The 14,757-nt window shown below is 38.0% G+C and overlaps 1 protein-coding gene and 1 pseudogene across 2 annotated transcripts; both read right to left on the reverse strand.

The window, feature by feature from the left end:
- On the reverse strand, positions 1-6,635 carry LOC121785146 (K(+) efflux antiporter 4-like). 2 transcript variants are annotated; one of them, XM_042183519.1, is made up of 20 exons: positions 6,148-6,635; positions 5,595-5,638; positions 4,831-4,889; positions 4,662-4,740; positions 4,408-4,469; positions 4,255-4,330; positions 4,092-4,166; positions 3,815-3,886; positions 3,623-3,706; positions 3,347-3,415; positions 3,121-3,198; positions 2,760-2,848; positions 2,174-2,270; positions 1,957-2,010; positions 1,746-1,841; positions 1,354-1,542; positions 1,187-1,264; positions 1,020-1,064; positions 744-833; positions 1-595 (listed from the first exon to the last, which is right to left on the reverse strand). In XM_042183519.1, the coding sequence occupies exons 1-20, from the start codon at positions 6,380-6,382 to the stop codon at positions 506-508; spliced, it is 1,761 nt and encodes a 586-aa protein (XP_042039453.1). In that variant the 5' UTR covers positions 6,383-6,635; the 3' UTR covers positions 1-505. The 2 variants fall into 2 exon arrangements, 1 of the variants encoding a protein (XP_042039453.1); XR_006046929.1 differs by lacking the exon at positions 1-595 and having other exon boundaries at positions 1,187-1,272.
- Positions 6,636-7,950: 1,315 nt separating this feature from the next.
- LOC121785118 lies at positions 7,951-11,463 on the reverse strand (annotated as a pseudogene).
- Positions 11,464-14,757: the final 3,294 nt, after the last annotated feature.

Raw genomic sequence — 14,757 nt, forward strand, 5'->3', positions numbered from 1 at the left:
TTAATAAACTAAAAATCATATAAAATTAAATAAAATAAAAAAATTCCTCTAGCAACTTCGTTGTTAGACAAGCATTTTTTTGTACAGCATGCCCTGTTCAAATCAATGCAGATACATATAAAAGTTTTCTCTACAGTTAAGTGCTTAGCCAAGAATAAAAATTAAAATAAAAGAGGCCAAAAAGGAACAAATGAAGTCTGAATATAGCAAAGGCTGAAACTATATTACATGGAAGAAGAAGAAGAATATGTGGAGAAAAGCACTGAAAAGGAGGAGCATTATACAGTCGTCCGACATCGGATAGTTAGTGGCTCTACCTGTTAGATTACTTCCTGTGGTTGGTGTCTGAGGCGCGTATGGCTTTGTCTTCTGCAACTTTGGTTAGAGATGTATGTATACGAGATATCACATCACACGGGCATGCTGTTAAAACACAGGGGGTGGCGAGTCCTCCACTGGATTTTCTGAGGTAAAATGTGGAACTGTTGCGGTTGGGATGAATTTGTCAACCCTCATGTATCAAGAGATCCTTGGATATCAAGGCGATTCTCTGCTTAGTACTGTCTGACCGGAGAACGTCTCCTTTGAGTCCGAGCTGGAGCCAATTTCATGTTCCGAGAAAAATCAGAAACACATACAGCGGTCTAATGGATTGATATTGTATAAGCCCAAGTATGGCATCGTAAGCAAGAAGAAAAGGAGATGGGGGAAGGGAAAAGGTTCTATCATTAATTCATTATTACCTCAACTTGACTTTCGGGAGAAAACCAGCGCAACAAGATACCGAGGTGCACGACTGCTGGTATGAGCTTGAAAAGCAATGGAGTAGTTACCTGCAGAAAGATATTCGCCATTAACCATCTATGAATAGGTTGAGAGGCATATTAGCAGCAGCGGACATAAAAATAGTTATCAGCATATGTACTAAAGCCGTTGGCCGTCTTGCAATCTCAAGTAAGCGTCCATAATGCTCAATAGGAGTACTAAATGAACGAGATTAAGCAGGAGATTATTATTACCAGACTGAGTGCTGTAGTTCCAAGAAGCAGCAGGTACACTTTCCCCTAGATATTAATAAATAGAAAAGAAGAAACACCTAAATTAATATACAGTAGTACTAATTTCTAAGGAACACCAGAACATCTCATAGTAGGGAGACAGCATAGTATATAGTACTAGTATTTACCTCAACGAGATGCAGATTTGAGGCACGACTAAGAAGCACAAAAGCGAATTCCCCTATTTGCGCCAAAGACATGCCGACCTACATGGCTCAAGGACCAAGGTTACTTTTGTTAATGAGTGGTATATGTGGATTAAATTCAAATTTTTACAAATAAGAAAGCAACTTACAAGAAGCGAAGTTTTGTTGTTGTAGCCGAATCCCTTGACAACAGCAGAAATTACTATTGTTTTCACAATTACGACCAGTATAACTGAAGCCAGCAGGATATCAACATGATTCCATAGAAAATGAACGTGGATGAGCATGCCAATGCTAGCCAAGAAAAGAGCAGCAAACATATTGCGAATAGGTTCAACCTGGGCCAAAAAGATCAGCAAATCAAATGTAGCCAAGCAAATGATAACAGTAGATGCTATAACAATCACAAAAGGTCTTCTTATTTACATAAGCATGAACATTTGTGAAAGGAATATCCAGCTACATAGTAAGAACAGATATGAGCATCAGAGCATGTAGTAATTTTGTCCACTAATACGAGAAGTGCGAAAATCAATATTACTTGTTCAAGGGTGTGCTGACCAAGATCAGTTGTAGCTATCATTACTCCCGCTGCAAATGAACCCAATTCTAAACTGAGACCAAGCTTGTCGCTAGTCTGAACACATAACAAGTATATATGATCCGTCAACTTAGAGGTTTCATGGCAAACTAATGATCAAGGACAAGATAAGGGACAAAGCTACAGAAAGAAAATTGTCAAGGAAACTAACCCAAGCAACAAGAAGGCAAAATGCAACTGATGCCAATTGATAAAGTTCATTGGTCTGCGAAATGAGAAAAGTAATCAAGTATGTTATGGTAACTTTGACCAATTGATGAAGCTTGCATGCATGTATTCGTGCTACACAACTTGTCTTGGTGGATGAAAACATCTCAACTCAATAAAGAAAACACAAAGAAACAAAACAGTAGAGCATTTCAGTTTACCTGTGATGACAAACTTATCATGAGTTTCAAGAACCAAGGCACACATGTCCGGGACAATATTGTTAGAGCTGCCAAGAATGCAATCAACACTACCAACCTGGCTAATGGATATTGCAGTTTTTAGCCAACGAAAAGAAGAATGCATTCAGCTCAAATAAACAAAGTATAAGGATGACATTGGTCAATCAAATATGCAAGGAATAGATATCAGGACCAGCTTCAGAGAGTGCTCTATTAGCATGGTTTTCAAGGTCTGATAAGCTGACGTTTAAACACTCTTAGGAACAATCATGGAAATAAGAAATATCCTCTAAATACATCATTTTCTGCTAATCTAACTATTCATATAACTTATTATGAAAGCTTGAAAACGTCCTCCAACTTAAAACGGGAATATTTTCTCTCTGTTGTAAAATATACTATAGCTCTTTCTTTCATTTAACCAAACGGAAATACTCAAACTTCCATTCCTTTTCCAAAATTAACTTTTTAATTGCTGACTAATAGTCCTTTTAAATTAGGCATGCTAGTTACTCTGGCTCTTTCAAGAATATCCAGTGCAAGGAAAGAAGAGGATTGAACTTACGATTTAGTCATAGAAATTACCCCCTGCATAACACCAGAAGTTCCACCAAGTACTGGAAGCATAGCAAAAAGCAATCCCACAGCACAGTCCTGACGATAAAATAGTAGATTTTATTTTTAAAACATTAACCCTTGCAGACAAGATATGGATTAATTTTAAAAATAACATGAGAGCACAGGAAGCTGTAATTAGACTATCAGAGCTGCTGAATAGAAGCCTTCAACTGTTATGCCAAACAAGGACATATGATATTCCTGATTTAGGATTGGAGTAACTAAGGAAACACAAAGGCTTTATAAAAATTAGATTTGTGGGACATTAATAAGAGAGCCACGCAGAAAGGAAACAGTAGTCATCTTACCTGTAAGATCAGTGTGCCAATAGTCACTTGACCATGAAGAGCATTTGTACTATTCTTCTCCATCAGGAACTTATATACCTAATAAAGGAACCCATGGATAAGGAAAGAAACTACATGGACAAGGAGAGTGGAAGATGTTATCCCCACCATAGCATTTTATATCTTTACAGAGAGAAATTATGTTTGCAGCAATGCTCAACCAAGTGACTGGGTGCACTGAGCTTACCACTGCTGTAGACGACATTGACAGGAAAGCGCCAATAAACACACCCTCAGAGGCTCTGCCACCACATGCCTGGAAACAATGACATGAAAATTAGTGATTTCAAATTTTCAATGATAGGGTCTGAATTTTTGAAGACAATAGATTCCAAAGATAAGATCTGAACTATCTCATGCCACTATGTTGCTATGTAGTCAATTATCAACTTAATGGATATACATTTCAAACTTTTGGCAAGCAATAAAGTAGTAGCAACTAACACCCATCTGATGAACATACCGAGGCTATAACTCCACATAGGCACATGAAAAAGAGAATTTGAAGTAGCCCTCCAAGAATAGCAACTGCCCGAACAACTCGTAGCTGTAATGTTGAATATGTCGTTAGCTTAAAACAGCTAATTGCTTCATATGTAAATACAAAGGGACAAAACCTACTAGTACTCTGTCATTTTAAAGCAGCTAACCCTACCTTTGTTGTGGAGAACTCCAGGCCCAGAGCAAACAGAAGGAAAATTACACCAAACTGAGCCACTGTCTCAACCTGTATGGATAAGTTAGCCCAGAAAGAAAATGAACGATCTCAAAATATCATCACATGATAAGTCAATAAACTAATTATGAATGACAGGAAACAGAGCAGTTTATGGGCGATCCATAAAAAAACTACTCTAGAATCCCTGCTAAGGCATCTATATTGCAAACTATGGCATTTAACTGTCAAGAGTTGGTTTAGAATAGTAACATACTTGCACCATTTCACTGATGACATTTAGACCTCCAGGTCCAACAAGCGATCCTGCTAATAAGTATCCAGTAAGCACCTGCAAAGGGTTCCATGGGATTAGGAACTATAGTTGAAGTGTTGAACACAGAGAGCATAAACAAAGGATCCAAAGTTCGAGATCAGACCGGTTGTCCAGCACAAGCAAAAGCAATTCCACCGCAAGTTGCAGAGACAATGACGACAACCAGGTCTGATATGAGCCTACAAGACCATTGCATCAGATAATCTAGAACCCAAAAGGATGAGATAGGAAAGACTTATAAAACTTGTTACTATACCTCAAGTCTAGCTGCAGCACAGGGTATTTGGACTTGAAATTTGATATGATAAATACATTATCCTGAAAATAAACAAAAAATGTTCATTCACACGGAGCATGGTTAGATTGTTTCTGACTTAACAGTCAGTATATCTCTTTTAAGTGTACCCTATTTCTTTTGAACTCTCTTAGAGATAACAATGCTACTACTACTAGAGAAAGATTCAGAAATTAATGTCACTATGGAACTAAAAGAGCAATAACATTGTTTACCTTTCTATCGATTAATGTAGGGGTCTCTTCAGCTCCATTGTCATTATCCAGATTGAAAACTTGATTAAATTTAAAGGATCTATAATTACAAGAGGATAATGCATATAAATAAAAGGAAACCAAATATGTTAGGAGGAAAAATATGGTGCAAGAATGGTCATATACGTACTTTTCTTCTTTCGTTTCATTTTTCTTTGGCTTGACTCTAGCTACTGTTTCCAAAACAGCCTGATAATGAGATAAAGTAAGCCAGAAATAAACCAAAAGCAACATTCTTTGCAATTCAAACCGTGTCAACATGCCAGTGTTTACTCATCATGATTTTATTTAAAAGTTTGGTTCATTACAAAATAACCAAAATTTGGATCCTGATAGCTTCAACTAACGCTACTCACTTTTAGCCTTCCATTTCCCCTGGGTCAATCATATGGATGTCAAGTTAACCTAAGGACCTCTATTCGAGAAATATTAGTCTTTGAGGACAATGACACTGATACAAGGCTGAGCAAAGGTCTCCCAGCTACATTATCCATAAACATAATGTGTGTGAAATGATAAGAGCTTAAACCCAAATCCAGACACCATTAAGTCATTTCTGTTTCTGGAACAACTAAATGCGGCATTAAAGAAGACAGCTACTATCCAAAAGAGATGTAACTTAGCTTTCATACCATACCGAGACAAGAGATTACTATTTACTTTTTCCCACTTATTGTGGAGTCCTACTCTTTTGCACTTGTTATTAAATTCTTAGTCATTGATGACAAGCATTTCCAAATCCCCAGAACATGTTGCAAAATCCAATTGAACCCTCCAAGTCCAGGGTCATTTGTCATATGCAATTAAATCCATAACTCTCTTAACTGAGTTAATCAAGTTATGCTTAAATGAATAGAAACGCTGTTCAAAGAGCTGGAGTTGCAAGGCACAAACCTGCTGCTCAGCCACACTGTTGTTGAAGCTACCAGCATCGTTCACTGTCATGTTAAATCAAATTAATTTCAGGCGGTAAATCATCAACTAAGAATCCACCATCACATTAATCATATGAAACTCACAACAACCAGTGGAGCTGTCTTAGTCTACAGTAGAACACAAACAAAATGCTATCTAGATTCGAAAAAATGATTAAGATAGTAAAACATAAACAAAAACTTTAGCTCAACAATGACTCTTACTGGATCAATAAATAGATGAAAACCTATAGTAGCCGAGTCCAACAAACGAACTACAGAAACCTTCCCCCAAAATAATGAAAAAAAAGCAGCTTAAAATATCACATAAATCTCATAAAACCTCTAGAATCCAAACTTTACTTTAGTATACTACTAATAAGAGTACATTAGCTTCAAACAAATCTCTCATTTCTCATTTAGAAAAACCAGAGCCGAATACTAACCCTAAGCGAAACACGTATCATTAAAAAAACAGAATCCGAGCAAATTCAGAAAATCAACCAAGCTAAGTAAACGAGATCTAACAAAACCTTCATTATGATCCTCATTCTCCGTGAATTCCTTCTCGAGCGCGCGATCGATCATATCAGCAAACGTGTCCTCCTTCGGCCTGGTCCCATTCCCACCGAGCTCAGTGCCGGTCGCATTGGAGAAGGCAGCAACCTCAACATCCCCCTCCTCGACCAGCTTCGAATCCTCCGACGCGGCGGCTACCAGCGCCACTGCCAGTAAGGCAACGGCGGCGGCGGCTAGCGATCTACTCATCTGGAGGCAGCACCGGGAAGCAGGCCCCCGGCGCTCGTCAGATTCAGCTGCGGCGAGAAGTGTCGGTTAGCTTGGTTGTCGCTATCCGCAGCGCAGGCGCAAGTTGTGATACAGCTACTACACTATACCCCGGAGCGTGGGGATTTCTAGAGAGAGAGAGAGAGTGTATGAGTGTGTGAGGTGGTGAGATGTAGAGAGAGAATTTGGGGAAATTGGTGGGTGTGTTGTGTAAAGGAATTTTGTAGTAGTAGTAGTTGAGTGATTAGTTAATGCAGAGGAGATTATGAGTGTAATTAACACGATAATGAAGGGATGTTTTTTTAGTCTGCGCGGCGCCCACCACGTGACTGTTTTATTTGTGTTTGTTTTTTTGCTATTTTTTGGTAGAAATTGTGATAATTCTTTTTGTTGCTATAATTGGGGACCTGTGGATGTAGTAATTGTAACTATATTTTGTTGCATAGTCTTAGATTTTGATTTTGATTTTGATTTTGATTTTAATTCGTTTTGTCATTTTTTTTGTTGCAATAAATTATAATCCACATTTGGTTAGATTTCCAATAATGATCCAATAAAAAAAATCAATTTTTAAAAAGCGGAACATAAGCATTTTCTTTGTTCATTTTTTACTTATTATCTTGTTATATCCTGTATAGAATATGGAAAAATAATCATAGAAAAGTTCAACATTTAATCTATCCGTATACTTTTCAAGATATCACAAATTAAATGATCTCTGTACTTTCCAAAATATCACAGACTAAATGAATAATTTTTTGAAACCAAATCTTTTGATCACTTTTATTTTATTTTTTATTATCTTTCACATGCATGTTTTTTTTAATTTCTACTTTGTTCTTTTTACACTCAACTCACAAACACAAATTTTTAAGCTTCTTGTCGAAAATTAACACTTCACTTAATTTGAGACCAAAGGAGTACATACTATTTTTAAGAAAATTAATATAAGTGTCATTTTATTTCTTGAAGGTGGTTGGGTCAGTTCATAAACTCCGAATTAAAGTCATTGCGTAAAATACAATTAATCTATTTTTAACTATAATCAATTCTATCTATGATAGTAACTTGTAATGTTGTAAACAAAATCGTGAAAACTAATTAATGAAATTCGGAAAAGTAAATAAGCTCTTGAGAATTTTGAAGATAAAATTACACTCACGTAAATAAAAATAAATGGAACAATAAAACAAATCAATGATTTGAGGTTATCCAAATTCGTCAAAACAACGCAATTAATCAATCCAATAAATAAACGACATTAGTCAATCGACCAATTTAATGTCCCATACTAACATGGAAACCTCGTAGCCAGAACAGGGGATTATAGATCTAATCATAATGTCAAAACTTGCAATCAATATCGATTACATGATCAATCAACATTCACTTTCAAATGAAACCAATTAATTCAGTAGGCTTCCTAATATTACTAATCATTAGTGGACTTAATTAATTATTAAATCCTTAGTTAACATTTTAATTTGAATTTGTTAATTATAGTTTAAATTCAGCTAAAACATATTCAATCCTACTTCAAGTACTGACACTCTGGAAATCAAAAATCTTGTCGACAAAACAAGTATATACCTATTACTTGTACCGTTTCACCTGCTCAACGCAACACACCTCATCGAGCCCGGTTTGTAGCTCGGTTTGCTCAGGAGTCGAATTTCAGGAAACACGAGCAGAGGTCTAATACCACTTCTGTAGGCACAGAACAAGACTACACAAGCACAAAGTTATATTTACAGTGGCAACATATGACAATTTATTTATTTTTGAGCAAGTAGTTGAAGTTCGCCACCGTCTCGGAGGAGAGCTTCATGTGGTTGTGATGTTTTGATCATTCCCGATGGTTATCAGTGATTTCTTCGACAAATTTATGATTGAATCTGCAATCACTCTAGCACTAGATTTCATGTAACCACCTGAGACGGAGCTGGTGTAAGAGGAGTACCTAGCAAACAAAGTGTATTATACGAGAAAGAAACTGAAACCTGATGTGAGCATTAGTAGAGGAACACCCCTCTCGCGAGCAAATGTGAAAATCTTTTCATCTCTCGTGGCAATTCCTTCAGGGCTGATCTGCACGCAGATTTTGCATACGTCACATAGAATGATAGACAAGTGAAACGTGCAAAACATGGAAGATACAAATTCTTCCAGCACGTATAGGTAGTATTGCAACGTGCTTTTATCTGTTACAGAGACATCTTCACGATTCTTATATCAATACATTTCTATTGACGCATGAATATCACAACTGAGCTCTCGCAGACATCTCTTTTTGTAAGACGAACATCCCAAAGTTATTGTTGCAAACTTACACACATAACAGATGCTCACACACACACACAGCATCTTACCTTCAACTTGCCCAAAGGATCTCCATCAAGGATATCAGTTCCAGCATTGTAGACGATCAATTCAGGGTCAAATGCGCCAGCAGCAACCTACAGGTTCGGTACAAAGCAACAGAATCTTATATCTCAACGAAAGAGAAAATTCAGACCATGTTCCTTCAGAGTGCAATTTCAGTCCAATACAAATGTTCTTGTCTGAAATTAGAAACAGGTGAGTAGAATGATGGGCTGCCTGAAGTACCTTGAGTGCCCCATCGAGTTTTGACAAATATTCGTCAGTATTTGTTCCACACTGTAAAAAAAGAGTAACAGAACATATCAGTCTCAGTAAAAAGGGTAACAGATGAACTCTTCTCACTTCCTATAGATGATCATTCTTACCGCTACTTCAACTTTCTGAGTGATATACCTCCTGGCTTCATAATCCTTAATGTAAAGAAAATTAAAGTTTAATCATATTGATAAAAAAAGGTATTGCTCATGTAGCATTGATCTTCAAAGACCTCAGGAAAATATATAAACCAAAATATAAAGAAACAAAAAAATTAGACAGAAAATAGAGATGACTGTCTATTGAAAAAATCTTTCCTATAGATATTTTTCCTCTTTAAATTTTCAGAGCAAAAATGGAGAATATTATGAATATATTATTAGGTTACCTACCAACGGATATATATCTGGATTGTAAATATCAAGGATATAGACTCTTCCTGCATTAAAACAAATACACACCATAAAGAAGTGTCACTGCAAGCTAACCGAAACAAAGCACTTGAAGAGTATATGATGAAGGTGAAGCTATAATATCTCATACTATCGTTAGAAAAATCTTTTTCATGGCCATTTCCTTGGTGCGCATCAAGATCAATTATCATCACCCTGTGTGTTGATTAGAGCTAATGAGCAAAAAATGAGTCATAGTTTTGAATTCAAGAATCTGCTTCACTTTGGGGGGGGGCACTATTTAGTGAATTGTTGAATACCTGGAAATATCTAAACGGGTGAAAGCAAACTGGATACAAAGAGAAATATCAGCATAAGCACAAAATCCACCGCCGTTTGCTGCTGAACAGTGATGGAACCCACCACCGACATTGATAGCCCATCCTCGTTCTTTCGCAAGCTTAGCAGACAAAATAGTTCCCCCAACCTGCATGTAAATTAGGTATTGTCAAATGGATCCTGAAGGATCAGAAGTGAAAAAGAAATTCAAATAAGTGGAGTACCTGTTTGCGGAAGGGGTGAAGGACGTTCTTGTCCACAAGACAGTTTGGCAATAATGAAACTGGCGGAACCTACAATCCACGGCCACAGAGGTGTTAAGAAATCAGGATCAAATAGAAAAATGAATAGCTGATAAATCGAATTTCATGCTAAAAAATTACAAGTCTGGCAAGAGCTACAATGTGATCCTAATGTGAGACATTTTTCTTTTCTTTTAAAGTGGAAACCTTCACAAGCTCACCTCAACTATTGTTGCCACATTTAAGCTGCTTTTTAAACTATCCAAGTATGATTCTGGATGCACCTGTCCCCAAGTAGCAAAATAATCATCTAAACATAGTACATTGAAGGTAGCCAGACACGGACAATGTGAACAAGAATAAATACCACTAGAAGATCTTCCCGCTTAGCCTCCAAAGGCTCAACTATGTGCTTCTTGTCCAGAATGCCCTCTGCTATCAGAAACCGACATATGCGACCCCATTTAGATGAATCAAAAGGGTGCCTGAAATATATTCACAAACATTCCTTAGCAAATGAACATTCATTTATAAATGTCATCCAAGTGAACTGATGCATATCACTTGTCATATTTTTCTGAAGGCCTGAATAATAGTACTCTCTTCAGATCATGGACAAACTCTAGAAGACTGAGACGAACACGAGGGAAATCAAATAACAGACAAAGCACAAAGCAACACAGACACACACTAAGACTACAGAAGTTAAAACCAAATATTCGTTATCTTGTTCAGAGGCATGCCACAGATGTCGCTTCCTTTTCCCACTCATGGTATAATTTTGATATTATACGTAAATAGTCACTACAAATTCTTCCTGTTATAATCATGATTAGTTATTTAAAACTGATATGAGCTGAATAAGAACAAATGCATAATGCATACAAGGAAACCTCTATAAATCCTATTTTGTTTTGCCACGAGCTAGATTAACAGAAATTCGATTGCTAGGTGGCGAAGATTACTTACAACTTTTCCATGCCGAGAAAGGCGATATCGTACGAAGACGAATAAATTACCGGAACCTATACACACCAAAAAACAGCAATCGAGATAAATTACCTAAAAGTTTCATGGTCCAGCACTATATGAAGCACTACAATAGCGATTTGAATCGAACTTCAATCGATAAATCTGCTATCAACACTCAATTTTTATGAATTTACCTTAGAATCAGGCACATCGAAGTAGAGCTTGCTCGAGAGAATTCGGCTGCGGCGAACGGACTCGCCGCCGTCGTTATCGGGTGCTGCGGTATTGGATGATCCGCCGCCGCTAGAAGTCGCCGCTGCCATCTCGCCGCCGGAAAATCCGATTTTTGATCGAGTGGCGGAGGTTGACGAGGTGGAGGAGAATGGCTGAAGATCTGATCGGTGGAGAAGTGTTGTGGATGGACGCCACGTGGTGCACTCTGTACATAGTAGGAGTACTCCATATATCTGGGCGTGGACTCGCTGACCAAATTTAGCAAAAGGTTGCGAATTAGGGGTAGGTTATCTATTTAATTTTTTTTATAAAACTATTACTCCCAACATCCCGAATAATTCGTCTCATTTTGACCGGGCACGGGTTTTAAGAAATGTAATGAAAAGTGAGTTGAAAAAGTTAGTGAAATGTGGGTCCTACTTTTATGTATTAGTTTTATAGTAAAATGTGAGTAGGAATGAGTTAGTGGAATATTAGCTCCACTACCAAAAATGGTAAAAGTGAAATGGGACAAATTATGTGGGACGGATCGAAGTGGAAAAATGAGACAAATTATCCTGGACGGAGGGAGTATTTATATTGGAAACAATGATCTATATATACAATTGTATAATTCTGAAAATTTATGTTTGCGTTCTAAGTTCCAAATATATTTAGACGCTGCAATAATAATGTGACATGACATTTCTCGAGTATAGAGTATTTTAATAACATATGTTGCATTCATCGTACTTTCAATCGAGAGACATTTTCATAATCTTCTTGGATTTCGATGATAAATAGTAACAATTTCATGTTACACTAATCTTTTATTGAATTTTTGAAATTTTGAATACTCATTTGTAGTAACTTATAATGGACAACATAATATATAACTGCGAGTTATATCGGCACGATCGATTTTCCTTGTTAATAGAGATGGGGTTGGTACAACATACAGGAGTATTATTATGTCATTTTAGTCACCTAGCCGAATGATTAATATTCTTTAGTAAAGTGTTTACAAGTGGTTGATCTTCCTTAATAGTTGATTTTACTCTCTTGTTTGATTCTTACTCGTTGATTTGTTGGTTTTTATATTGAGTTGGGGTTGTTTTGTGGCTTAGTTGGGGCCTTGCAGGTCACAAGCTCTTGTGCGTTGTTTGTTGGTTGTTGCCGATTTCGGCTCTTTATAAAACTATCTTGCTCACCACTCTATTTTGGCTTTGAGCATTTTTTCCTCAATCAAAATAAATTATTACGCCATTTTGAGTTGCCAATATTAAATTATTACGCCAAGTCGCCAATATTATAGACGAAATATGATAACCCATTCTCTAAAAACTTAGCTTATTATAAGAGACAATTATCTTAGGCATATTAGAGTTCGTGGAAACTGGAAAAAACATTTTCAAGATGTTTTCAAGTATTTCATTTGAGCAGGATTCTTCGAAGTGGCCACCAATAATTTTGAGTTGCCTAGAATATATAATTAATATCATTGAAAAAATGTTGTGTCACTCAATCTAATCACTGTTTTGTCTTAAAAAATTATGACATAAATGAATATAAACTAAGTTAGAATCACGCAATCAACAACTGTTTTTTCTTTTATTGAATAAATGCTCCTTAGCCATAAAAAAGTTACTACTAAGAAAGATAGTGAATTTAAAATTTGATAATTTAACGGTTTTATTGCATAACATTTTAAAATTGGAAATTGATACTCACGAGTCATGACAAAACTATTGAAAAGGTGAATATTTGAATGGTTTATTTTCGATTTATCTTGCATCTTTTAAATCAAATAACAGATTAAGAGAATTTAAAAATCTTCAATTATTCTGTCTCTAATCAAATTACTAAGGCCCCCCACAATAGGAATAGCCCAGTCATAGCCTAGCCACTGCCACATCATCAGCACTAAAAATCCTCCTGCCACATCATAAATAGCTCAGCCACATCAATAGCCACATCACTAATAACAATTATATAAAATGACATAATTAACAATCACACAATATACGGAATTAAATTTACGCCACAAAAACGAGAAAATTCACTAATATTAATAAAATTTAAAAAGTACATTAATTAAAAAAATTACATAATTAAAAAAAACGTCGTGCAGTCCTTCGCGCCCATAACTCTTCAATTAAATCCTTTTGGAGTCGAATATGAGCCTCCGTTTGGCGCATGTCGGCATGTGCTTGGAGGCGGCCGTCTTCATCGTGGGGTACCCCACTCCGTACGTTAGGGGCGGCTACGCCGTGGCTTGGACCAGCTTCATTATCGTCGTTGGCCCAATCAGTCAGTTGTCCACCTTCATCTTCGACAATCATGTTGTGCATGATTATACAGGCGTACATTATATCAGCAATGCAGTCGACGTGCCACAAACGCGTTGGCCCCTTAACTGCCGCCCATCGAGCCTGGAGCACACCAAATGCGCGTTCCACGTCCTTGAGCGCCGACTCCTGCCGTGCCGCAAAGTAGGCCTTCTTCTCATCTCCTGGGCATCGGATCGTCTTCACAAAGACGGGCCACCTAGGGTATATCTCATCCGCCAAGTAGTAGCTCATATCATGTCGGTTGTCGTTGGCGACAAAACTGATGGCCGGACCGACACCCTGACAATGCTCGTTGAAAAGTGGCGACGAGTTGAGGACGTTGAGATCGTTGTTCGAACCAGCTATCCCAAAACACGCATGCCAAATCCACAGCCGGTAATCAGCTACGGCCTCGAGGATCATCGTGGGATTCTTTCCCTTGTAGCCGGTAGTGTACATCCCCTTCTAGGCGGCGGGGCAGTTCTTCCACTCCTAATGCATACAATCTATGTTGCCTAACATCCCTGGGAACCCATGCTGTTCCTCGTGCATCCGCAGCAAATCCCGGCAGTCATCGGTGGTAGGGCTTCGAAGGTACTGATCACCGAATATTTCAATCACGCCCTGACAGAAATACTTCATACACTCCAGGGCAGTCGTCTCACCGATGTGGAGGTACTCGTCCCACATGTCTGCAGCGCCTCCGTAGGCCAACTGCCGGATTGCCGCAGTGCACTTTTGAATAGGAGTGTGGTCGGGTCTGCCAGCCGCATCGTGCCTAAAGCGGAAATACAGATATCGTTGCTCCAATCCGTTAACAATACGCATAAACAGGGACATGTGCATCCTAAAACGGCGCCTGAAAAGGTTGGCGTTGAACCGCGGCTCCTGTGCGAAGTAGTCTTCGTATAGGCGTTGATGTGCAGCTACGTGATCACGATCAATCACCGCTCGGCGGTGTACCACTGGTCGAGGTCGAGGTACTGCCGGCTGCAAGGCCCTCTGCATCCATTGATCAATCTCACGGTTCGTATAAGCCTCTAGCGCTTCGTTCATTATACGCTCGTACTCCTCAGCATCCCCACCACTCCCACCACTACCACCGGCGTTACTCATTTCTAGGTGTTGATCTTGTACAGAAATTAAGATAGAGAGAGTACTCGTTAATACAAGTGGTGCGAATGAAAATGACGGGCAAGTCGCGTATATATAGTGTTTCGGAAACAAACAAA

This window comes from Salvia splendens, chromosome 21 (assembly GCF_004379255.2).
Source record: "Salvia splendens isolate huo1 chromosome 21, SspV2, whole genome shotgun sequence".
NCBI classification, from domain to species: domain Eukaryota; kingdom Viridiplantae; phylum Streptophyta; class Magnoliopsida; order Lamiales; family Lamiaceae; genus Salvia; species Salvia splendens.

Excerpts from the sequence above, each read along its gene's own strand:
- LOC121785146 (XM_042183519.1), bottom strand. The coding sequence starts at position 6,382 with ATGAGTAGATCGCTAGCCGCCGCCGCCGTTGCCTTACTGGCAGTGGCG. Across the intron at positions 4,167-4,254 it reads TTGCTTGTGCTGGACAACCG|GTGCTTACTGGATACTTATT; the intron begins GTCTGATCTCGA and ends AACCCTTTGCAG. Across the intron at positions 3,707-3,814 it reads TGGAGTTCTCCACAACAAAG|CTACGAGTTGTTCGGGCAGT; the intron begins GTAGGGTTAGCT and ends TCAACATTACAG.